The sequence below is a fragment of the Panthera onca genome, chromosome D1, assembly GCF_046562875.1.
Source record: "Panthera onca isolate mPanOnc1 chromosome D1, mPanOnc1 haplotype 2, whole genome shotgun sequence".
Classification (NCBI taxonomy): Eukaryota; Metazoa; Chordata; class Mammalia; order Carnivora; family Felidae; genus Panthera; species Panthera onca.
Window position 1 is genome coordinate 67,800,119 of NC_138348.1, and position 24,825 is coordinate 67,824,943.

At 35.8% G+C, this 24,825-nt stretch overlaps 1 protein-coding gene across 4 annotated transcripts in view; it reads right to left on the reverse strand.

The window, feature by feature from the left end:
* DLG2 (discs large MAGUK scaffold protein 2) overlaps nucleotides 1–24,825 on the reverse strand; it is a 2,113,447-nt gene that overhangs the window by 1,577,133 nt on the left and 511,489 nt on the right. For 3 of the 4 annotated variants that reach the window (XM_078433028.2, XM_078433029.2, XM_078433030.2), the window contains one exon: nucleotides 20,246–20,341. In XM_078433028.2, the coding sequence (XP_078289154.1) occupies nucleotides 20,246–20,341 (96 nt within the window). Of the gene's footprint in view, nucleotides 1–7,582; nucleotides 8,086–20,245; nucleotides 20,342–24,825 lie in introns of those variants that run through there. The other variant, XM_078433032.2, reaches the window with a different exon arrangement.

Here is a 24,825-nt window from a genome sequence, read left to right on the forward strand (position 1 = left end):
TATTAAAATGGTTAATCCCAGGTTATTAATAGAGTTATGGAATCCCTTCACATTGCCTATTTTTCCTACTTTTCTACACAAAAAAGGCCACATTTAATTTTCCCTACTTTAAACTGTTTTTCTGCCTCTCTCTGCCACCAACTAGATTTCTCTGGTCCATTATGTCTCCTGCTTTTGTGGCTCTCTAGTCTCTGTACAGTGGTCCCGCCACCATGCAGACACTTGGTTGGGATGACAGGTATCAAAACCAGTGTTACTGGCAGGATAAATATGAGAAGAGCACCAAGGAACTATAGGAAGATACGGAGACTGTAGACTCCAGTTAAAAAAAAAAAAAAAAAAAAAAAAAAAAACCAGTACATCTACCCCTACAGGGTAGTATGTTAAGCATTTTATATTTATCACCTAATTAAATCATAAAAACAAGACTGTGAGACAGGTACCAACTTATGGAAAAGAAAAAATACAGTTCTGGGAAGGTCATCCAGCTAGTGAAAGGTAAAACCAGTATTTTTATGAATAGGTAGAAGGATGGGCAAAGAGGGATATGGCAGAAAATAGAATGAGAAAACTCAAGTCAGGGAAACAAACTGAGTGGGAAGTCAGAGAAAACTGGGGTTTGGGATCATTGTTAATGATAAAGGGAAAATCCTATTTCCTTTAAGACAACATCTCAACTTCTTGATACTCATAACTGGGTCCCTATTTATCTCTGCACCTTTTGTACCTTGCCACTCACTTTGAACTCCTTATGTTCCAACTACATTGCCTTTCCTTTTCTTGAATGCACCATTATCTCTTTTCTCTGTCTTCTCTTTCTTCTCTTTCTTCCCTTCTCTTCATTATCTGTTTATCTATGTCTGTCTATCTATCTACCTATCATCCAGCATCTGTCACATCTAGGACTTTGCTAAAAACACTTTCCCACCCCCATTGTGCCCTCATGGTACATATCAGCTTAATTTTCACTTCCCCAGAAAACCCTTCCCTGAAACTAAGCTTTTGCCTACCACGCATTTAAGCCCACCATGTTCTATAGAATTCCCTGTGCTCTTTTCCATATCATTCTATATTCACCCCCTTATCACACATTACTGTTATTTCTATAATTAGCTGTTTTCGCCATTAGCCTAAAAGTTCCATGGCAACAGATTGTGCATCGTATGCCTATGCCTTCCAATATGTCAGGTACATATTAGGCATTCAATAAATAAATACTCGTTAGACAAATAAAGTGAATATATGGGTGTGTTGCTTCTACCATGAGAGCAGATGGAACTACACACCTGCCTGGAGATACAGTTTTGTCTATGAAGACAGGGTCTCTCAGGCAAATTATCTGTTGCCTTGGTGATTTGTTTCATTTTCTCTACATAAAGATCTGGTGGAAAATAAAAATTATTGTATCCCCCCCAAACTATAGTTATAAATATTTCTATGATAATTTCATCCTTAACAATATAGTGTGCATTTTTTTCTATTCAAGTCATAATAAATAATATGATACTAGCCTTGATTAAAAAATATTTTAAATGCTCAGCAACAACTTCTGTTTCCTTTTAGAAATTCTGAGCAACTTCAGTGTAAAAGATAGTGGGATGATGGAGTCAAAGAGTGATATCTTATTTACAGAAGAGATATATATTAAAAACATCAATAAAACATACTTTAAACTGCCTGGTCCACTTTTCATTCTACTATTTAAATTTTATTATGCACAGTAACCTGTTAATACTGTTAAACACATTAAAAATTAATGGTACCATCATGTCTTCATTACAAATTACAGCAGCAACCTAACATATTATAGTTGTCTTTCTAGATCTTTTAAAACTTTTCTTTAATATCTGTAAGTCTGGCTAAAGGACATCTGAAATGATATCAATATCGGTTTCACCCACTACTACTTTTTAAGACATTTTGTATACATAAATAATTTTATTTGCAGAGATTATATACTTTAGAATACTATTGGTTAGAGATGGAAAAGAAAGAACCACAAAGATGCAATAAAATACACTCATTTTACAGGCAAGGACATTGAAGCCCAGATGCCTCTTGGTATACAAAGTCACAAAGTGAAGATTTATTTTTATTTTACATAGTTCCACCTTTCTTCTCTTCTTGTACAGCCAATATACTATTACATATGTACTTACAAATCCCTACACAACAAAAGAAAACTTCTACTTACTGCTTGCATTTTATTAAATTTAACCCAGAATATTCTGCCTCCTATCTAGAACTGTTGTCCTATTGGCCAATCACCTAACAGCATGTCTCCACCTTAACATAGTCTAACATTATTTTCCGTGTATTTTAGTTATCAAAATTTGGAGGAATATTATCTTACAATTATTCAAAAATATATTTAAGAAATGTCCACTCTATAAAACGTGTTATATTAACTAGTAAGTTGTGTTTAATTAGTATTATTGAGATGACCTCATTTCCTCAGTGACCACACCAAACAGAAGGATAGATTAAAGATATAAATTTTGAGCTGCTCAATAAATTGTCCTATATTGAATTCTTTCCATGTGCCAGGAGTTGCGCTGGTACTTTCCATACTTACCACAATATCACTCACACATAGATAATACACCCTATTCAAAGATGAATAAATCCAGGCCTAGGGAGATCAGGTTAAACAACTTACCCAAGTAAGTCCTAAGCTAGTAATTGTCAGAGCTACAATTTAAATCCAAGTCTTGCTCTAGAGTTCTGCCCTTCACACTAAGTCACGTTACTTCTCTGTCTCAGTAGTGACATCTGTGACAAAAGAGTTGAAACTGAAACTGGACAGAAACAGTCAAATAAAAGAGATGACTCAATCTTCTTTGAAAGTTATTTTTCTGAACATCTGAAAGGACCTTGGGATCTATGTGGCAGAAATTCTGTTTTTGGTTGCTCTGATTATTCTCTGGCCTAAAAGATCTTACCCCAAATCTGAGGGCAAACCAGTCTAACCAGACTAAAGCAATTAAGACCATAAGCAACCTGAGTCTTATGGGTGAGATCTAGGGCAGGATTATTTTATCAAGGGGGTTATATTATTATTAAATGTGCCACAATCATTTCTTTTTTCTATGCAGAAAAGCTAAAAATAAAACCATTTCTCTGGTATGTCTAATAGATCCTTTTATATTGCCATTATGCAGTGCTTTGTCTTGATTTGTCATAATCTCTCCTCTCATTAATCTTATAACATCCATTCCTAGGAATGTGGAGCAGAGACATGAAGAGGAATTTATTTCTACAATGTGTGTAATAGAAGGAAGTGGGGGAATAAAGCAGGCACAAAGGTCACAGGATGATCCAAGGGGGCAGTAAGTGTCTTTCTCACCAATACAGGAAGTAATGAAGAGAACCAGGAGAAATATCTGTGTTTCCCAGTGAAAACTTTGACAAGGGTGATATTGAGATGCACCACAGATGAAGTGGACCCCAGGACAGATCCAGATAGTTAGGAGTTCTGGTCTCATTGGAAGAACAAATATTGTTAAAATGTCTATACTACCCAAAGCAATCAACATATTCAGCGCAATCCCCATCAAAATAATACCAGCATTTTTCACAGAGCTAGAATAAATAATTCTAAAATTTTTATGGAACCAAAAAAGACCTCAAATAGCCAAAGTAATGTTGAAAAAGAAAAGCAATGTGGGAGGCATCACAACTACGGACTTCAAGCTGTATTACAACGCTGTAATCATCAAGACAGTATGATACTGGCACAAAAACAGACACATGGATCACTGGAACAGAACCCAGAACCCAGAAATGTACCCACAAATGTATGGTCAACTCATTTTCGACAAAGCAGAACAGAATATCCAATGGAAAAAAGTCTCTGCAACAAATAGCATTGGGAAAACTAGACAGCAACATGAAGAAGAATGGAACTGGAACACTTTCATATACCATACACAAAAGTAAATTCAAAATAAATGAAATACCTAAATGAGATATAGGAAACCATCAAAATCCTAGAGGAGAATACAAGAAGCAACCTGTTTTACCTCAGCTGAAGCAACTTCTTACTAGGCATGTCTCTGGAAGCAAGGAAACAAAAGCAAAAATGAACTATTAGGACCTCATCAAGATATAAAGCTCCTGCACAGCAAAGGAAACAATCAACAAAACTAAGAGCCAACCTACAGAATGAGAGAAGATACTTGCACATGATGTATTGGCAAAATGGCTAGTATCCAAAATCTATAAACTTATCAAATGCAACACCCAAAAAATAAATAATCCAGTGAAGAAACGGGCAGAAGCCATGAACAGATATTTCTCCAAAGAAGACATACAAATGGCATAAAGACACATGAAAAAATGCTCAATATCAGTCAACATCAGGGAAATACAAATCAAAAGCATAATGAGATACCATCTCACACCTTTCAGAATGGCTAAAATTAACAATTCAGGCAACAGTAGATATTGGAGAAGATGTGGAGAAAGGGGATCCCTCATGCACTAATGGTGGCAATGCAAACTGGTGCAGCCACTGGAAAACAGAGTGGAGGTACCTCAAAAAACTAAAAATAGAACTCCCCTATGACTCAGCAATTTCACTACTAGATACTTATCCAAAGGATACAAAAATACAGATTCGAAGAGGCATATGCACCCCAATATTGACAGTAGCACTATCAACAATAGTCAAGTTATAGAAGGAACCCAAATGTCCATTGACAGACATATATATATATATATATATATATATATATATATATATATATATATATAATAGAATGTTACTCATCCATCAAAAAGAATGAACAATGTGGATGGAACTAGAGTGTATTATGCTAAGTGAAATAAATTAGAGAAAGATAAATCCCATATGATTCCACTTATATGTGGAATTTAAGAAACAAAACAGATGAACACAGGGAAAGGGAAGGACAAGTAAAATAAGATAAAAACAGAGACAGAGGCAAAGCATTAGAGACTCTTAAATACAAAGAATAAATTGATGTTTGCTGGGAGGTCATGGGCTAAATGGGTGATGGGCATTAAGGAGAGCACTTGTTGAGTTAAGGATGAGTACTGGGTGTTATACCTAAGTGATGAATCACTAAATCCTACTCCTGAAGCCAATAGTACACAATATGTTAAATAAATGAAATTTAAACAAAATCTTGGGGGGGGGAAAGGATTTCAAGGATTTCCAGTCTCACACACAGCTGCTGTAAAGCAAGACTTGAAGAAAGCATCTTGGCCAGAGCAGTTAGAAGGTAGACTCATTGCTGGAGAAGAAAGAGATGGGAGTTGAACTAAGATAGAATTAAAATTTCCAAGTTCTTGGCAGGTTTCCTATCAGAGTCCCAGGAAAGAGGGAGCAAGGACAACCCAAGTGCACAGCCACTTGGAAAAAGAAGAGCACCAGTGGTGTGGGTGAGGTAGACAGGATATGGGATCTGAAGCCAGCCAGGAAGTCTCCTCACTCATGTGAGCTTTTAAATCATTCATGCACTATTTACCATCATCATAATATAACTTTGTTGTAAGTATGATTGTCGTATAAAGATGATATATATGCCACCCTAGAAACATTCATGAATATAATTCAGAAAATTCATAAATTCTTACATGGGTATATGTCCTGTTGAATTGTGTAATTTGTATGATAAATCAAAATATTGGAATATGACATTTATGTCTGATATAGCATTTGAAGAAGAAGAAGAATATTTTTTTTCATTTTTACCTGTAGTCATTAATATTTTGTTAAGAGAATATAAAGCATACGACAAGTTTTTTTCACTAGATTATGTTTTCCAAATTGAGGAAACTTAGATTTCAATGTTGATATAAATTGTTCAATGCAACAGATTACAGTTTGGGGTTGTAATTAATAACTTTTTATAACTTATTTTTAAACTACTAATTATGTTTCACAGTTACCTGCAATTATGATTTGGCAATAATTAAGAAACGCATATAAGTCAGAACTGATTGTATTTACTCAAGAAAAGTAACACTGAGTGTAACACCTCAGTAAATGTGAAAAATGTTAAAAAGACTATTTCCTTTCCTAGGTTATATATAGAAATAAAATTTCCCACCTAGCTTAAAAAAATTATCTTAGTTTAGGGGCATCTGGGTGTCTCAGTCAGTTAAGTGTCTGACTCTTGATTTTGGCTCAGGTCATGATCTCACAGTTGGTGGGTTCGAGCCCCATGTTGGGCTCTGAGCTGACAGGGTAGAGTCTGTTAGGGATTCTCTTCCCTTCTCTCTCCGCCTCTCCCCTGCTCCATGTGCTTTTGTGCTCTCCCTCTCTCTGAAAATAAATAAATATACATTAAAAATATATCTTAGCTTATTTTTACTGACTTAACTGGAAAAACTGAATGAGATGCTTGGTAACTTCTAAAAGTAAAAGAAGGTATTAAGGTAACTTTGAGGCCTGGTCAACTAATCCAACCAGAAGTTTTTAGACTTCATATCTATTAACATCAATGAACCTGCCATGTGATACTAGGCACTAAAGGAAGATATCCATTAAGATTTTCTGAAATATAATCAAGAAAAGTATAATATTTAAGGTCATACTAAGAAGAACTTGGCTCGTGGCTTCAAAATTAAATAATCTTTTCTTAACTGGTAAAAGGAGATCACAGCGGGAAGTCTACACTTAATGAGTCTTATGCACTAAGCTATTTATTTTGTCATGTTTAATGGGTGTCTAATCAATGCCAGTTACTAAAAGATATAGCTCAAATTAACTTATAGTATGCTTATATGCAAAATGAAAAGAAAGCTAATGAAAAAGTGTGTTTTAATTAGTTGTTTTCTAAAAATAATATTAATTTCTATTCAAATAACCAGTGGTTATGAAATCTAAATACATTATTTGGAACTGATGACAGAATAAAATAAAATGCATTTGAAATTTTTAGCTCTTTTCTATAAACCCATAATAGGAATGCCTATTGATTTTATTCCATTCCCAGTTTTATTTCTATTTCTGATAACGCAAATATTTCATTTGCTTCTAATCAAAATAGAGAGAATCAGTCTGACATTAAAAATTGTGTGTGTGTGTGTGTGTTTGTTTGTTTGTTTTAAACCAGGGCCTAAAGATTTTTTTTCCTTTAAAAAAAATCACTAAAATGCAGAATATCAGAATTCTCCAATCAGAAACAATATGTCAAGCCACAGTAAAGCTGATTGGCTTCTTCAAGCATAGAAGACATGGTTTTTAAATGAAAAGCTAATTATCACACTCAGAAAGACTACCCTGATATGTTAAAATGATGTGTAAGCTACACTACTACTATAGATATTTTAATATTGAGCTATAAATAGAGGCAAAAGCAAATCCTTCCATAAAAACACAGGCAAATTCCCCTTTCATTTGCACAAACACACAATATCACTATAAGAAGTTGAAATCAAATAAGGATAAGTCCCTCAGACCCTCATGGGGGAACAAAATGCCCAGCAAAGTACATTATACTAATCATTTTATCTCATGAACTGCCAGCACCTACCAGAGCTGATTAATTACAGGACCAGAATAATAATAGAAAAATGCTGCACACAACAACAGCCCTGTTTCCTATCCTACCTTTGTGGTGACAATGCACAGGCAATCCATCCTGGATCCCTACACAGGACTCAGTACATGGAAATCACACCAGCAAATCAGCAAAGGTGAGAAAAGCCTTTTGATAAATGTCACACAGAGAGAAGCAGAGCCTGGATTCTGCACAGACGGCTTTTCCAAGGGGGCCCTCATGGGAAACTGGAGCCCTCCTCCATACAGCTCAAAGCCAGCAGGATTCTCCTAGGCACCGGAAAATCCCCTAGAAATCAGCTCCGGCAAAACTTCCCGGTGGCTTGCTGGGCTCCGCGGCTGCATGGTCCTTTAGTGGATTCGGAGATCAGAACAAGGCTCCTGTGAGTGCCCCGCACAGTTCTATCCTGGAGAGGAGTGTAACACCAAGCACCAGAGAATCACATTTCAGCTCTCGTTCTTGTTTCTGAATTCTGATCTGCTGCTTCAGTATACCCATAAGAGCTGCTTTGCCAAGGTCCCCCCTTTGCTGCCTTCGTCTTTCCTACTAACAACTCTGAGTAAGCACAACACAAAAACTACCCGGCCCATCTATCAAAGGGCTGACGTTTGGCTGCCAGAACAGCGGCTTTAGATAATAAAAAGCTATTTATTATGAACATGATTCCCGGGAGTCTAAATGATTCGAAAGATATGACTGAAAAGCTACGGTGCATGCAGCGCTGAATACATCACATCCCAACTCACTTGCAATTTACAAGGGCAGCTTCTTACAAATGACTAACAGCTGGGAAAGGGAAAGTGGGCCAGGAACATTAAAAACTGCGGACTTGGTGGTGTAACTTAGAAAACACCAAATTTCTTATTTTATTTCTGGACCTATTTATGTGGTCAGTGATGTATATGAATACACAAGCAACTTAAATATTTAAAGAAATAAGTGTATTATAAAATTGGGGTGACAGGAGGTTCCAACATGCTTACAAAAGTTCTGCATTCTGAGAGACAAAAAATGAGTTCTTTCCCAAACTTTTCCCTCCTCACTGGCTGCCTACAGGCGCTTATTACGTGGGCAGAGCTTTGTGTTCCCTTCTGCAGCATTTTAACAGCCAAATGATTAACCTTCCCCTACCCTCAAATCCCTCCCTATTTTCCAGTGAACCGGCCACATAGACTGCCTTTGAGGTACTGGACAACATCACTCTGGATAATAATAGACTCTTCCTTCATTCTCTTAGACACACAGGCAAAGACAGACTGCAACAGAAAGAAACGGGGGTGCAGAGAGAAGGGGTGGAGAAATTAGGAAGATAGAACGTGAATGACAGAATGGAAAGCACTACCTGACCAATAAAAATGGAAAATCAATGCCTCCTTTTCTCTAGAAGAAAACACATACTCACCTGGATCATTGAGAGCAACACGAAGACATATCTAAGAACCTATGCACACTGTGCTTACTTCTTTAAGATACCAGCAGAACCATTCCCCACCTACCACATACCCCCCTCTCATTTTTTATAGAAAGTATATTTTCTACAATGAACAATTTGAGAAAAAGATAAACATGTAAAAACTCTTCCATCTTTCATGAATTACTCAGTTTCTAACCTTGATATCCTCTTGATTGCTAAATAGATGAGTATCTCAGAAACTGACATGCTATTGTTCTACCAAAATGACAGCACTTTTCTAAGGATTTAAAAAAAAAATTAAAAAGTTCATAGAAATTCAGATATGTGTTCAGGGGAGAAAAGAAAAAAAGTGGTTCAAAAAATTGTTTATAGATAAAAAACTGTTATCCTACTGGTATAATAATCTTCAGATAATTTTCAAGTTAAATAACGCAAGTAAAACCCAGGTCCTGGTCCATTCAATTAGGTGACTGTCATATGGTTCAAAAGGTTCAAAAAGCATCACTTTGTCTGTTTACCCTTTTTTCTTATTTATTACACCATCATAATAATTTAATTCATTACTTCCTAAACTTGTCTCCTAGTATGTAAAACATCATGCGTTTGAGCATTCCTAGGTATCAGTGTTTCTATAACACAAACAAGGCATCTAATATGCAATTGATACTGATTGTCATATTCATCTTCAAACTCATTAGGCTTTATGTTCCTACAGCACTTTGAAGTTGACAAAGCACTGGTGGCATTCTTACCACCTTGAAAATTTAAATGACTTCCCTAGGACAGATACCTAGTAACTTATTGCAAATCCAAAGCTTTGTTAGTCATGGTCAGAACAAAGACAGTCAGGAATTAGGAACACAGAGGAAGTAAATTGTGTAGCAGAGTAAGATAGATATTTTACAAAGTATCCTTGGAAGAAAGGTAATTCTGGAACTGTATCCATTTTCCTAGAGTAGAGATAGCTAAAATATGGACAAACTGGCAAAGGGAGATTGACTTATCCGACCTGGCTAATCACAGGTCAAAGAGCTCTGCAAACTATAAAGACCTTCAGAATAAAGGCAACTCATCTAGCATAAATTCTGGCTTACCATATACACGTACTAAGTCATGCATCCAACACATTTGTTAAGGGCTCACTATATCATTTTTGGGTTAATGTTTATATCACCTACTAGACCATGAGCTCCTTAATGGAAGTTTTGACTCTATATTCCCTTTGTCTACTCCAGAATCTCATTCATTCCACAAATGTACTTGACAATGTACTTACGTGGGGACACAAGGATGAGCAAAAGCTGGCCGAATCCCTGCCTACAAATGTATTAACTAGGACAATACAGCATGCACTGAGGGTGTTTGAGAATCACAACACAGAGGCATTTAACCCAGAATGGAGTAACCAGGGAAAGCTTTCCAGAGAGGAACCTTGAACTGAGTTGAGAAGGACCCACGAGGTTAGCTAAAAGTTGTGAGGAAGAAAAATGTTATGCACACTTTATATTTGAAAAAGAAGTGAATCAATAATATCTTTTATCTTTATGCAGTCAGCTTATATGAACACATCCAATGGGTTTCCATTAAATAAAAGCACTTTAGAGCAGGTATTTTACAAATAACATGCAATCTCTGTCGGGCGGGGGGGTGGGGGGGGTTGGGGCGCGGAAAAAGCATCATTCATATAATATTGAGTACAAATGTGTTATATACATGGAATATACACATGGAATATACATGTTGTATAGTCATTAGGTCTTGTTTACCACATGTGATTAATTGGATAATGTTTGCATGTTTAGATCAAAGAAAATAGCTAACATTTTGAAGTGGATGCAGCTTTCTACTTTGTGTATACCTGGCTCTCCATTGATTTTCCTCAGATTTAAAGATGATAGAAGGTAATCCACTCCTTTGTCTCAAGGGAAACATTCTTTTTATTTTTAAAATTAACAAGGCATCAGCTTGAAGCACTTTTTTACAGACATAGAACTCAACTGGGTCTGTGAGTTCACATAAAGTGTTTGGCAAGATATAAAGCCACAGCCTGAAAATTGCTTTACTTGATATTCCTTAAGGTTAATGATACCAATCCAGGAACATAGTGATTCTTAGTAAAATCTACCATTGGAAATTTGATATCAGAAAATTACTTTTACAAATTACTTGCACTAAGCCTGTACCTTAACCATTTATAGGCATTACTTTATTTTGTTTGTTTCCAACAGTATGAAAGTAAAACCCTAGTGGTTTTATTTTCCTTGAATCTAAGCCCGTTGCAGACAAATATAATGCATATCTCTGCCGTCTAGCATGGTACCTGCACTTAAAAGGTACAAAATAAATATTTCAGGAATGAAAGAATGATCACAGATTCAGTTATGCCATTTTTTTTCTTGACAAGAGATTGCTTTAAAACCTATGATATGCATCCTTTGTCCACTTGAGTACCACATGCACTTATACTATTGTTCATATATATGTATACATTTACATACATATTTAAGAACAAATATATGTAACATATATTTATATATTTAAGAAAGAAATATATTGATGTGTATATGAGAAGATATTTACAAATATAAACATTTATATTTATTATATTTATATTTATCAAGTGGCTATTATCAGAAGTACTGTGGCAAGTACTTTATACATATTATCTCTGATGGTCACTAGACCCTTCAAAAAGGAAATATAACCCCTGATTTATAGATGAAGAAACTGAATCTCCCTGAGATTATATAATTTGCCCTATGTGATACAGGACATAGGTTATTCCAATCCAAAGTACAATGTGCTTTCCATCTCATCCTACCTCATTCCTGAGGCAGTTTCTGTTTCCCTGGGTCCAACCTGAGAGTGAGACACAGATTTGAAAGGCCTTCTCCAGGAGAAGAAGTTGGACTCTGTACAACTAATTACAAACAACTTGCAGTTCCTCCCCCGCAAAAAGACAGGCACATCTCTGGGCTCCTACACCATGGTCTTTATAGTTTATAAGGGCCTTGGGAGCAACCCAGAAGGAATTGCCTCCACATTAGAAATATCAGCTCCAAGGGAAATAACTGAAGAAATCCACCCACATGGACTTCCATCCCGTCTGTCTGTTCCCCATATACCCAGGACAGCAGGCTCACAAATGACATCTGCATAGCTTGTTAGCTTAGTAAAATAAATAGACTGCGGGCAGATCATGGCAAAATGCCTGCCCTCATTTCCAAACTCTCCAGAGGCAAATAGGAAATTAGGATCAACTAGAAAAGGACTGACTTTTCTAGAGTGTTTCCATGATGAAAAAGATATCATGGATAGTACCGGATCCCTAAAATGATTTATGAAAGGCAGGAGTCTATGTATTCTGTGTATGTTAAGTATGTAGAAAAACATAAAATTTAAATATTTTAAAATTTTAAAATTTTAAAATTGAATAAGAATCTTGAGTGAATCAAAACTTGCCACAGAAATGCTCATCGTTTACCTACTTTCCCACAATAGTTTGCATGTCAATTTTGCTTATGTAAGTGAATTGAAACATAATTGATAACCATGTAACCACTCCCCTTGTTATTATCATCAAATTGAAACAACCTTTGAAATTTAGACAATTACAAGTGGTAAACTAAAAATGATGAAAACATTCAATAAATATTGTTCCCCTAAAAGTTTATATAAATGTTGCTGAACATCAAGTACATTCCTTATAAGGCTTAATTTTTCCTATTACTGTACAATGCTATGAGTTAAATGGAGTCCAGAAATCCAAGTAGTTGTGCACAGGCCACACATCTAGAAAGTTATATGACCTGAAATACAATTTTGTTTTCAAGTTGACATAAATAACCTCTGTAGTATCGCTAACTGCCCTTCCCACACTACCCCTTTTTACATCCCATCGCACTGACCTCATTCTTCCTCATTCTCATTCTTCCTCAAGGCCTTGAATTTGTTGTTCCCTCTGCCTAAAACGCTCTTCCCCTGGGTTTTTACACAGCTGTCTCCTCATCATTCAGATCTCTGCTCAGATGTTAGCACTTTATAAATCTTCCCCAACTGACCTCCTTAATTAAATTACATTCCCTCCCATAATTCTCTATCACATAATCCTATTTATTTCCTTCATAGCAACTATCACAATCTGAAATTATCTTCTTTATTCATATCTTGCCATATCCTCTATTTGAAATTTATTTCTGGGAGCAAGAAGTTTACCTGTTTTGTCCGTGGCTATATCACCAGTGTTTAGAACAGTGCCCAGCTGTGTAACAGATGCTAGAGACTTCTTTGAATGAATGAATGAATGAATGAATGAATGAATGAATGAATATGATGTATCACAGGGAAGATCTTTTAATACTGCTTAGTTTCTAAAAATGTGATTTACACTAACCATAGTATTTACAAATACATAAAGTAAAGAATAATTTTCAGATTCGGCATTAACTTTTTATTTAGCAGGCTGTGATTAGACACATTCATATACATATTCTCATTAAGTATTTACAACCAGTGAATTAAGTATAATTTTACAGGTGATGAAACTGAGGCTCAGAAAAATTAACTTGCTCAAATTTATATAGTTACTCAGTTGGTAAACCAGTGCATGGAGGGCACTCCACTGACTGAGAAGATGAAGGAGGACATGAAGCTTGATCATCTAACTCCAAGTTCCATCCCACTGTTGTGAGAATGCTGATCTGCTGTACTTTAGAAATTATTAACTCATCTATCCAGCTGGTAAATACCATAAATTTCAAATGTTTGGTTCTAAGGGCAGGATATCTGAATATTCCCTAAACTATCAAAGAATATACTTTGCTGTTTTCAAACATATGTAAAAAAAAAAAAAAAAAAAAAAAAACTAAGTTCCTAAACAAAGAAACATCAAATGGCCAAACTATCATTTCTGTAGTTATTTGTGTTGCTTTAGAGGCAGCTAGTAAATCAGTATACTGATAATTGGATTGACTAGTTAAAATCACTTTATGAAAATGTCAGAGTTAGTAACACAATAACCTGATCTCCTGAAACGCTAGTATAGAAGTCCAGCGATTAATCTTTCATAGACAGAACACTGACCCTGAGGCACTACAAGGTGCTCAAAGATAAAGCACAATATCTTCATCAACCAGACAATGAGGAGTAATTACATTCTACATTTTACATTAGTAAAGCAAATTAGTCAGTTAGCTACAGTATCTCATTAAAAAGAAAAAATTATTCCTTATTAATTCCAGATACTTAGAAGTTTACCACTTTACTTTCACTGACATTAGAAAAGAGAAAATATACTCAGTGCTACAATAATTTGAATATCCTGAGTTTAATTTTTAAAAAATAACAGCATAATGTTTAAACTTGCCCAGATCAAATAAATACCTTGGGAAGTGGTAAATATCCTATAACTAGAGGCTTTCCAGATGATAGATTCTCCCTTAGCAGGGCAGCAGTAGAGGTTATTTAAGACTGAGGAGAGTCATTGCTCCAAATTACTAATAAAATTACTTTTAATCCTTTGATTCTGTGTTTGTTTTTTCAGACTGAGGGGCAACCAGCAGGTAGGTGGGACTTGCTGTGCAGAGCTTGATGTTGGTATGCGGTGGGAGTGGGGGAATGGATGATTCTGTGGGTTTTTTTTGAATTTAGGTCTCCAGGAAGATTAACTCAGAACTATTTTAAAATAAGGACCATGGAGAGCATCTAAGGTACACATATAAAAGCATGGAAATCCCCAGTCGGCTCTCATTAAAACAAACAAACATAAAATCTTTCTTTGCCATGGCTGAGTAGCATTAAAGAAAAGAAGTTTCCTTATAAATATTGGCAAGGACAGTAAATAGTGAAATAGAGCTCAGCTGCAAAATTATTCTTAATCAGAATGTGCAGGTGTTAACAGAGTACATTAACGGATAACATTTTAATCTGAAAAAAAATTAAAGTCCAAGTTGGGATTCTCTAAAAGAAATAATTTTCCCATTCTATCAAAGTGTTATAAGTTTGTTTGTTAAAAATTTTATTTAAAATATAAATTATCTAATTACTTTAGATTAGGAAACTGAGGTATAGACTGGCCAAGTGATTTGCCCAAGAATGCCCAAATCATCAGAGTACAAAGACAACGACCCAAGTTCTCTGTTTTCTAATTATGACCTACTCTTACACCACTTTTCCTTTCCAGTCTGATATGTTCCCTATAGTCAAATTTTTCTCCAACTGGTACTTCTTTGTTCTTGTTGAAAAGACGTAATTTTATGCCCTATCCATTATGGTATTTGCATAGTACCCACTGAATACCTTTACCAAACAGTTCTAATTCAAAAGATTGGCTAGAATCTGTTTTCTGCTTCAGAAATTAGATTTAGGGGTACCTGGGTGGTTCAGTCAGTTAAGCATCCAAATTGGGTTCAGGTCATGATCTCACAGTATGTAGGTTCAAGCCCTGCATGGGGTTCTGCGCTGACAGTGTAGAGCCTGCCTCAGATCCTCTGTCTCCCTCTCTTTCTGCTCTTCCCCTGCTCATGATGTCTCCCTCTCTCTTTCAAAAATAATCATTTGTTTAAAAAAATCTGTAAGAAATTAGGTTTAAATATCAAACAACAAAAATATTATCTAAAACTTAAAATATTTTTGAGACGTTTGGTTCTGCAATCATGTCTCCAAACATAAGCAGTAACCAGAGCATTTAGCTGTCAGTCCTGTTTATTTCATTTGATTCTTATTGTAGTCCTATAAGATAGGCATTACCTACATTTTACAATAAAAATAGAGGCTATTTAATCTACTCAAGGTTGCATGACTAATTAGTGGTAGAGCCAAAATATAAACTGTGGTATCTGACTTTTCACTCTATACTCTTTACACTCTATCACACTGTCCTACTTTTTTTTAATGTTTATTTATTTTGAGACAGAGAGAGATAGTGAGTGGGGGAGGGGCAGAGAGAGGGAGACAGAAAATTCCAAGCAGGCTCCACACTGTCAGTGCAGTGCCTGACATGGGACTCGAACACATGAACTGTGAGATCCTGACACCAGCCAAAACCAGAAGTCAGACACTTAACCAACTGAGCCACACAGGTAGCCCACACTGTCCTACTTTTGACATCGCACTTGTTTCTCAACCAATGTGTACAAATCCTCTTAGAATATTTCTTCTTAGCTGTTCCACTATTATCTCAAATTTAAGACAACATTATTGAATTCACTCTGTTTATCTGTGAATCAACCTAAATGTTCCCATTTTCATTCTCATACCACCTATCTCTCAAATCTACTTAGTCACCATGTCGTGTCAAAATTCCCTCATCATCCTGTGATCTGATTAAAAGTCCTCATTGTTTCTCACTAGGATTCTGGAAGACCAAATCTCCAAATATTACCCTTTGTTTATTAGATTTATTTAAACACAGAGCATAGCCCTAAAAGACACTTCCACTTATTTAAGATTGTTCAATGGAAATAATAAAATGAACCACATCAAATTTAAAATATTTCTTCATCAGTAAAGGTCTAGAATTCCCAATGATATCTTTATTTTCATTTCCTAATTTTAATTTTCTCACAGATTTCACAAAATTTCATCAGTTCTTATAAACATACCTATAACAAATTTTGCAAATTTTATTGCCCTTTGTAACTTCAGAGTTCTCCACATCCTATGACAAGTGGCAACACCATGATTCATATAAGGCCTTAAAACAGAGGTAAAGTCTGCAATTGATAAAACCACTTTGGAAAGAAGAGAAATCAGTTGTCTAAGCCTCAGTGATGGCAAAAGCATGCTCAAATATATGGAAATTCGGCTAAATGTATAACAAAAGCAGGGAAAGTTTCCTTCCATGGCACAGAGAGAGAATGCAATTGAAAGCTATTTCTGATTCTGATTTTTATGGATCAATACTTTTAGGGAAGATATCTCCCACTGGGCAAAATAGCTTCCAGAAGCCTGGAATTAAGCTATGGCCAAAATTTGCCAACTAAGAGTAGAGAGGAATACAGACTTTAACATGTTCCTGAATGATGTTAGAAAATCAGCATGCAGAGTTTTTTTAGAAGATCACCAATAATGAGAAATGCAAACAAGAAACATAAACAGTACGCATGGTGCAATTTATTTTATCTTAATTGCCTTATAAATACTTGAATTACTTTCAGGGTCTTCCCTAAATTGTCTAGTTTAAAGTATGTGACAGGAAGATGGCTAGTGACTGATCAGAGGAAAGTCCAGAGGTTTACTACTCATGGCAGTGGTTCTCAACTTGTAGCAAACCTAAGACTCAGCTGAAGGGCTCATTAAAACACTGGGTCTGGGTCCCACTCCCAGCATTTCTGGTTTACTTGATCTGATTTGCTTGATCTGAAATAGAGCCCAAGAACTAACTTTTCTAACAAGTCTTTAGAGGATAAAAATGCTGGTGGTTGCGGGGGTTGGGGATTCACTTCAAGAATCACTGGCCTATAAGCTGGATTGTTGAAAGTTTCTCAAACTAATGTGGCCTAATGAAGATGTTCCTGTTTATTGTTCTAGATACATATCTATTACATAAGTGTAAATTTGCACGGGGTTCATTGGCTATTGCTGGCTAACATACTTTAATTGTATTATTAGTGGACTCTATTTATACAACATAATTTATTGTCTTCTCTTGACTGTCACAGAATGATTTGACTTTAGATCTGGAAGAATCCTTAGGAATAATCTGATCTAACATCCTAATTATGAAGATGAAGACACCAAAGTCCAGTGTAATAGTTAATAGATATAAACAGGTGATTTCCAAGTTGTGGTTTACTGTCAACAGCCTTTGAAGAATTGTCTGTGTACAATAGTTACAATATTGTTGTACACTATGTACAACATATTACATTCATACAATAATAATGACTATTCTTTTGTTTGTGATATAATCAGTTTTTAAGATAATTAAGAAATTCTCACTGATGCGTATTTTGATTCAATCAGAACTTATTTTGAACATCAACAACTAGAAATTATCAAGGCAGGAGCTCTTCTTGGCCAAATGGTTTCCAGGCAAAAAACTGTTATAGACATAGTGATGTAATATAGGTATGAACCCAAGGAAACCCTGAGAACTATTTGTAATGGAGTCTACCATCTTAATAAAATAAATGTAAGTCTTGCAATTTATTTCATAGAATAAAAATCTACTATTTTCCAGGCACTACTAACCATTTTCATATTTAGGTCTCATTAAAATCTCATAACTACTCTGTAAGATTAAAACACTAAAGCTTTTAGAGATTAAATAGTGTAGGCTAGCAATATATTTTCCCATGATAAAAACACAAAACTTTTTCTAGTATATTTGCCAGCACTTATTTCATTTAGCTGCTTGACAAGTTGGCACATTTGTATCCTACTAAGTCCTGATGACTTCATTTTCAGTAAGCAAAAATACAAATATCCTCTTGAACAGCCAGGAAGTCTAAAAATTTGTTTTCTAAGTATTCATGAGTCTAGTATGGACATTCACCTTCCCTCTCTCCTTTCGGAGAAAAATGCTGCCACTGCCAAATTAGATGACTTCCTTTCCTGGAAATGCATTTAGCATATTATAACAGTTTCAAATAGTTTAAATAACACATTCCATGTTAAACATGGAAAAAACATTTTTCAGGAGAGCACACAATGGTCTTTCATAGAAGGATTCCATAAACTGCTCACTAGTTAAATTTGGCTCTAAATTCCATAGTTTCCCTGTAAAAGGGAAGGACAATTACCATACAACCTTTCTTATTTTAACTAAATTCCTCACAGTTAACTGATGAGGGATAGAAGCAGAAGAATGTGCACCTTTAGTCCAGAAGGCTGACCTATAGCCTGCAAAGCTTTTTTAAGGATCAAATAGGTGCTAGCTGCTACTTTTTTAAAGGGTCTCATAATTGCCTGTACATCTCACCAATAGCTAATATTGGTCTGAATTACAAGCACCAGAGAAATCTGGAGAAAATAGTTTTATAAGCAGAAATTTGAAGATGTTTACAATCTAATAGTCTCTGCATGTCTCCTCCCCCTTGAACACTAAGCATATAACCACCAGCTTCATATAGCAAAAGTGCAGCTCTTTCTACCCACAGGCCCTGTCTCCATGCTACTTAAATAAACTTATTAAGTTACACCATAAAATGTCTCAAGAATCCTTTCTCTACCATTCACTCCTAACCCCACATCATAATGATGAAAATTCATAACTGGATCTGACTCAGAACTTTGCCAAAATCTCAAAATCAAGTCAAAATTAAGAGGCTCAACTAATTGGCAATTAACAGAAGACAGCCCAGGTTATAAATGGTCATCAACAGAAAAACGATCCTTTACTGATATTTACCATTCAGTAGACATATTGTCCCATATTTGAAAGAAATTTGAGGCCTATAGAGCCATAATGAAGATTGCCTGTGCTTGCTAATAGAAGATTCACCAAAAAGACAAGAAGGCACATCATTAAAGACATATTTCAAGAAGCATCAATAAAGCAAATATTTATAAAATAATCTCCCAAAAGAATTTTATGAGGTTTAAATACTTAATGCATGTTCATAAAAATAATCATGATTTATTTTCTCATTTTCATAATTAAATTTGATGTTTTTATCAATGAAATGGAGAATACAACATTGGCGTATTTCACTAGGCTACAATAAATAAGGATCAACTTGTGGCAATTGATCAGAAATAGATTAAATCTGAGGTTGCTGATTAATAAAATATTTTTACTTGGAAATATACATACTTTGAATTCAGGTTCTTGATTTCATGAAATAAAGCACTATGACCTGTTTAGCATTACCTTATAGATAATTGATTTTGATTCCCTGTCTTGAATAAATACACAAGATGACAATCACAAAAAAATTATGATTGAAGTAGAGTTCAGATTGCTTCAGGGAAGCTATTACAAAAAACAAACAAAACAAAAACAAAACAAAACAAACAACAAAAAAAAAAACCAATGAAACCTAAAAGCCACTGTCAAAGAGTCATATGAGGGTTTTTCTCCTGTCCTGAACCAGACAGGAGAGAGGAGAAGTGGAGTAGATTACAAAATGGTTGTGTGATTGCTAGTTTAGAATTTACACTAAAACAAACACAAACAAAATTCTCAAAATGAAAGCACACAACTGCTCAAAATGATGCATAGTCCAATGTCAACCCGGTAGCAGGTGAACCCAATATTCTGAGCAGGCCAAAAGCAGAAATTAGGTTATACTTCACAGAGAACAAGACGTATCTTGCCCATTAAACAGAGAAACAAAGAAAACACTCTAACACTTACTCTTGTCTTTTTGTCAGCTTCATTTTCAAAACACTGATTGTCTTTATTTTGTTCAGTACATGAAGGATTTTCCTTTGGTTCACTGAAATCTGTAAGCTAAAAAAAAAAAGTTAAAAAAATCACTATGTCTTATTTGTTCTCTGCAATGTGAACTACATGTTTTTCAAACTTTTAACATGCACATTAAAATACCTACAAAGCATAAGAGACTGTTAAAAACTGAGAACAAACTGAGGGTTGATGGGGGGTGGGAGGGAGGGGAGGGTGGGTGATGGGTATTGAGGAGGGCACCTTTTGGGATGAGCACTGGGTGTTGTATGGAAACCAATTTGACAATAAACTTCATATATTGAAAAAATAAATAAATAAAAAATAAAATAAAAAAAATAAAAATAAAAAATAAAATAAAATAAAATACCTACGACCTGAATAAGTATTATTCAGTATTACTTATGTCAGTTTTAGAATAAATCCAACCCATTAGTTTAGAATACTATCTAACCCATTTTTATATTGCTCCCAAAGAGAAAAAATAAAATGGGACAGTTATTCAAAGGCAAGTTTTTATAAATTTCAAAGCTTTTCAACAGGGAGTGTTGAACTTGTATCATTCAAGTGTAAATTGATGATCTGGTAAAAGCTGAACATGGTTAATAGGAAGATGAAGAGAGAAGGGTTAATTTCATCTTATATAAGTTCCCATCCTTGCAAGAATGTCTACTCTGTGGTACTAGTTGAAGACCTCAGAACAAGCAGAGGCACTGACTACTTTCATTCTGGACTATCCTTTCAAAGATCTTTGTATAACTACAACTTTGGATGATAAATATGTTTACTTTCAGAGCAAAGGTAAGTTTGCTTATTGACCACTGAAAAAGATTTCCATTCCCTGGGTGCTTGGGTAGCTTAGTTGGTTAACATTCCAACTTCAGCTCAGGTCATGATCTCAAGGTTCGTGAGTTCAAGCCCTGCATCCAGCTCTGTGCTGGCAACATGGAGACTGCTTAGGATTCTCTCTCTCTCAAAATAAGTAAATAAACATATCTATATCGATATCGATATCGATATCGATATCGATATAGATATAGATATCGATATAGATATAGATATAGATATAGATATAGATATTTCCGTTACCTACACTGAGGATTATTCCCCACTGCATGGGAATATATCACTTGGCCATCCTTGCATTGCCCTGTAGGTACTGGGGCTTGAGAAACTGCTGTCTGGTTACTACTATAGTGGTACATAATAAAGTCCTTTGTTTCTGTCCTAGGAGTCTTCTGACATTCTGGCATTCATGAAACTTTGTCATTGTTCTTAGATTTAAAATAGGATACAATCTTAGCCCCTTCACGGTTCTTGACAATTATGATGACAAGGACATAATGCTGACAGACATGGTTTTCTGGAAGAGAAAGGATCAGGGATTTGCAGACTGATAAATGGGATTTCTGGGATGTCTTTGGGAATTGGTAGCCAACATGCTGATGAAATTTATGTTCAACTGCATAATAATGATCCTCCACTTTAATGCCTATTAATGAGGAAGAATTTACAAAGTGGTTCCAGGCTGAGTACTGGGAAATAAACTCAAAGACAGTTCCCAAATGGTGCCCTGCTGACTATACCCTGAGTGGTGGGACCTCCTCACCCATCTGCCAATTACCCACAACTCCCAAGATTCATGGGATGAGCAGAGTTCCCACCTGCATTCAGACAATAGTTATAGAGTAGTGTACCTCTCCTGATTATAAAAGGAGAGAAGCATGCAACTATTATGAGTGGAAACCAAGATTTCTCTGATTCTAGTCTATTGTAGATGCTCCTCTTCTCTATTCCCATAGTTTGCATCTATCATTGTGATTAACTTATTGCATTATAAATCACATGTTTATATATCTGTCTGTCTGATTAGAGTTCCTTGGAAGACAGGCATTATATGTTATTATTTATTCATTCCCAGAGTTCAATAAATATTTGTTTAATGAATAAAAAATTAAAAGATTAAATTAGATAAATTAATGAATGCTTAACTGAAGGAACAAACAGGGAACAGGGCTCCAATCTGGCTAAGAAGAATCTTAAGCTCAACTACATGAGGATACCCAGGTAGCTTCTACATCAGATATAGAGTCATTTACTTTGTGCTCAGTCTGGAATGGCGGATGTGCTGCCATGTTCAGTATGATGATGGATGCAGGCAGCAATTGTGTCAATGCAAGCTCAGTCAGCAGCTTGATTCCTATTGGTCTTATCAGGTTCTTACTGTGGACATCTGCATAAGTGATGCAGATATGTGCAGTTTGTGCCCCTGTGGAAGCATACATTTAATATGCCAGTCTTTAGATTGTCCATACTGATGGTTTTGCTGCTGCTATCAGTTAGACCAAAAACATTACCAGTTCATTTCACTGGGCTGCAAACCACCTACACACCCCTGAAAATCACAAGTAAATGTGCTTTCTTACTGCTGTAGAACTGCTCTCACTCACCATGATTCATGGCCCCTCCTTTCCCTTTTACACTGACCTTAAATGTTTTAAGGAAAAAGTTTATTAATAATGGAGTTAAAGTTTCCCTGTTCCTAAGAGGAAATGAAGGTGACACACACCCATCCAAATATGCTAGAGAACTTCTGGGAGGGCAAGCACTCAAATTCTTATAGATCTTCTGTGTACAGTCACCCAAACCACAATCTGCTAGGTACTGTGAGTTGGCAGAAGAAGGGGCACCGGGATTCAGGTGATTATGTTTGGGCAGGGTTTACCAAGGAGAAAGAAAGCCAAATGACCTTGTGTAAAGGGTCCTTTGGGCCAACTCAATGTACTATTTTCATCGTTTCCACTGCTGAATGTATAATTGGTCTTAACGCTTCTTTGTAAATTCTCAGAAATTCCAGAAACGGTTCTCCTGATCAAGAAGAGCTATATGAACAGAAATACTAATAGAACATAAATCTCTCTCCAATTCTTTTCTCTATTTTCTCCTGGTAGTCCAGCAGAAAAAGTGGAGAATCTTAGGGGAAGAAAGGAAATCATCACCTTAAGGACTTAACAACAGCAGGGATAATAACCCAAGATGCAATATCTTGAACAACAGCCAAGCATGGCCAGTAAAAAAGGCTAACAAGATCTGGAGGCTCACAGTGGATTATTGATTCTGCTGTTGCTCCTACTGTCTCAACTATTCCAAACATTTAACTATAACTAAATCCTTTGCATTGACTGATGGCACCTGGTGTGTTCCCTTTCCAACATCTTTTTCCTATCCCACTGGTACTCAAGGTCCAAGACCAATTTTTATTCATATGGCAAGCCTCATGATATATTTACTATACCTAAATTGCTCTTCTGTTTGCCATTAAGATTTATGATGTCCTATTTGGCAAGTCACAAGCCTCAGCTAGCAGGAGTAGATAATAAACTCTGACAAAACTGAGGGCCTATCTAAGCAAATTACTTTCAGCAGTCGAGGAGATACTCCTTTTTAGCCTCAACCATCAAAAAAGAAAGCCCAGCACCTTATTAGACTCAGAATATGGGAGACGGTATCGTCTTACTTGGACATTTTAGTTGGTCTATATTATCAGCTAGGGCACAAATCAGCATCCTTAAAGTGAAGTCCAAACCAACTGGCTATGTTGGAAGCTCTCAGCAAACTATGGCAGTCTCTCTGTCTGGACAGCCCCACAACATTACTGACTCCTCTGAGCTACAAGTCTTTGTGAGTGAGAGAGACTGATTAGAACCTCTGGTAAAGAGAAGCAACCTCCAATTAAAATCCGCTGAGACAAAGCTACTGGCTCAGTGGGGTCCTCCATTCATTAAAGTTTCACTAAATGCCTGGGCCTGCTTCACTAATGGTTTCACTAAACTGAAGCCAGCAGTGTCCAGTGGGATGCTAATACTTTTTGTTCTTAGTTCTAGCTATGCAGAACTGAGAATGGAAGGAGTTCTTCCACTAAGGTGGCAGAACTCAAGGTCATTCTTGAAGCTCTGGCCAATGTGCTTCCTGATCAACCCTATTATATTTTTACTGACTCTTGGAGTATTGTCAATGGCCTAAATGGTTTATCTGCCCTGTTAGAACACTATAGACTGACAAATTAAACACACTCCTCCCTGGGGTCATGAACTATACAAATCAGGACTGCCAATTGCAGATGCCCACAGTAAGCCCTGATGAAATCAACTGGAATCAAGCTGCTGATTGAGCCTGCATGGTAGCTTTGCTGCCTGGATCCATCATCAGAAAAAACATGGCAGCACATCCACTACTTCAGCTGAACACACTGTAAGGGACTTTATGTTTTTGATAAAGTTCTGGTAGCAAAGGCTACCAGAATACCCTCAAGTAGCTGAGCTTGTCATTCATCTTAGCCAGATAAGAGCACTTGTTCCTGTTTGTTTTTTCCTCCATGTAGGAGATAGTCATCTAATTTAATCCTTTATTTTTCATCTATTAAGCAAAATACATTAATATTGTTATTAATAGTTATTACTCCCTAAAAATGTATTTATACCCTGGAAATTCAATATTTACTTATTATTATTTATTAATTTATTTATTAATTC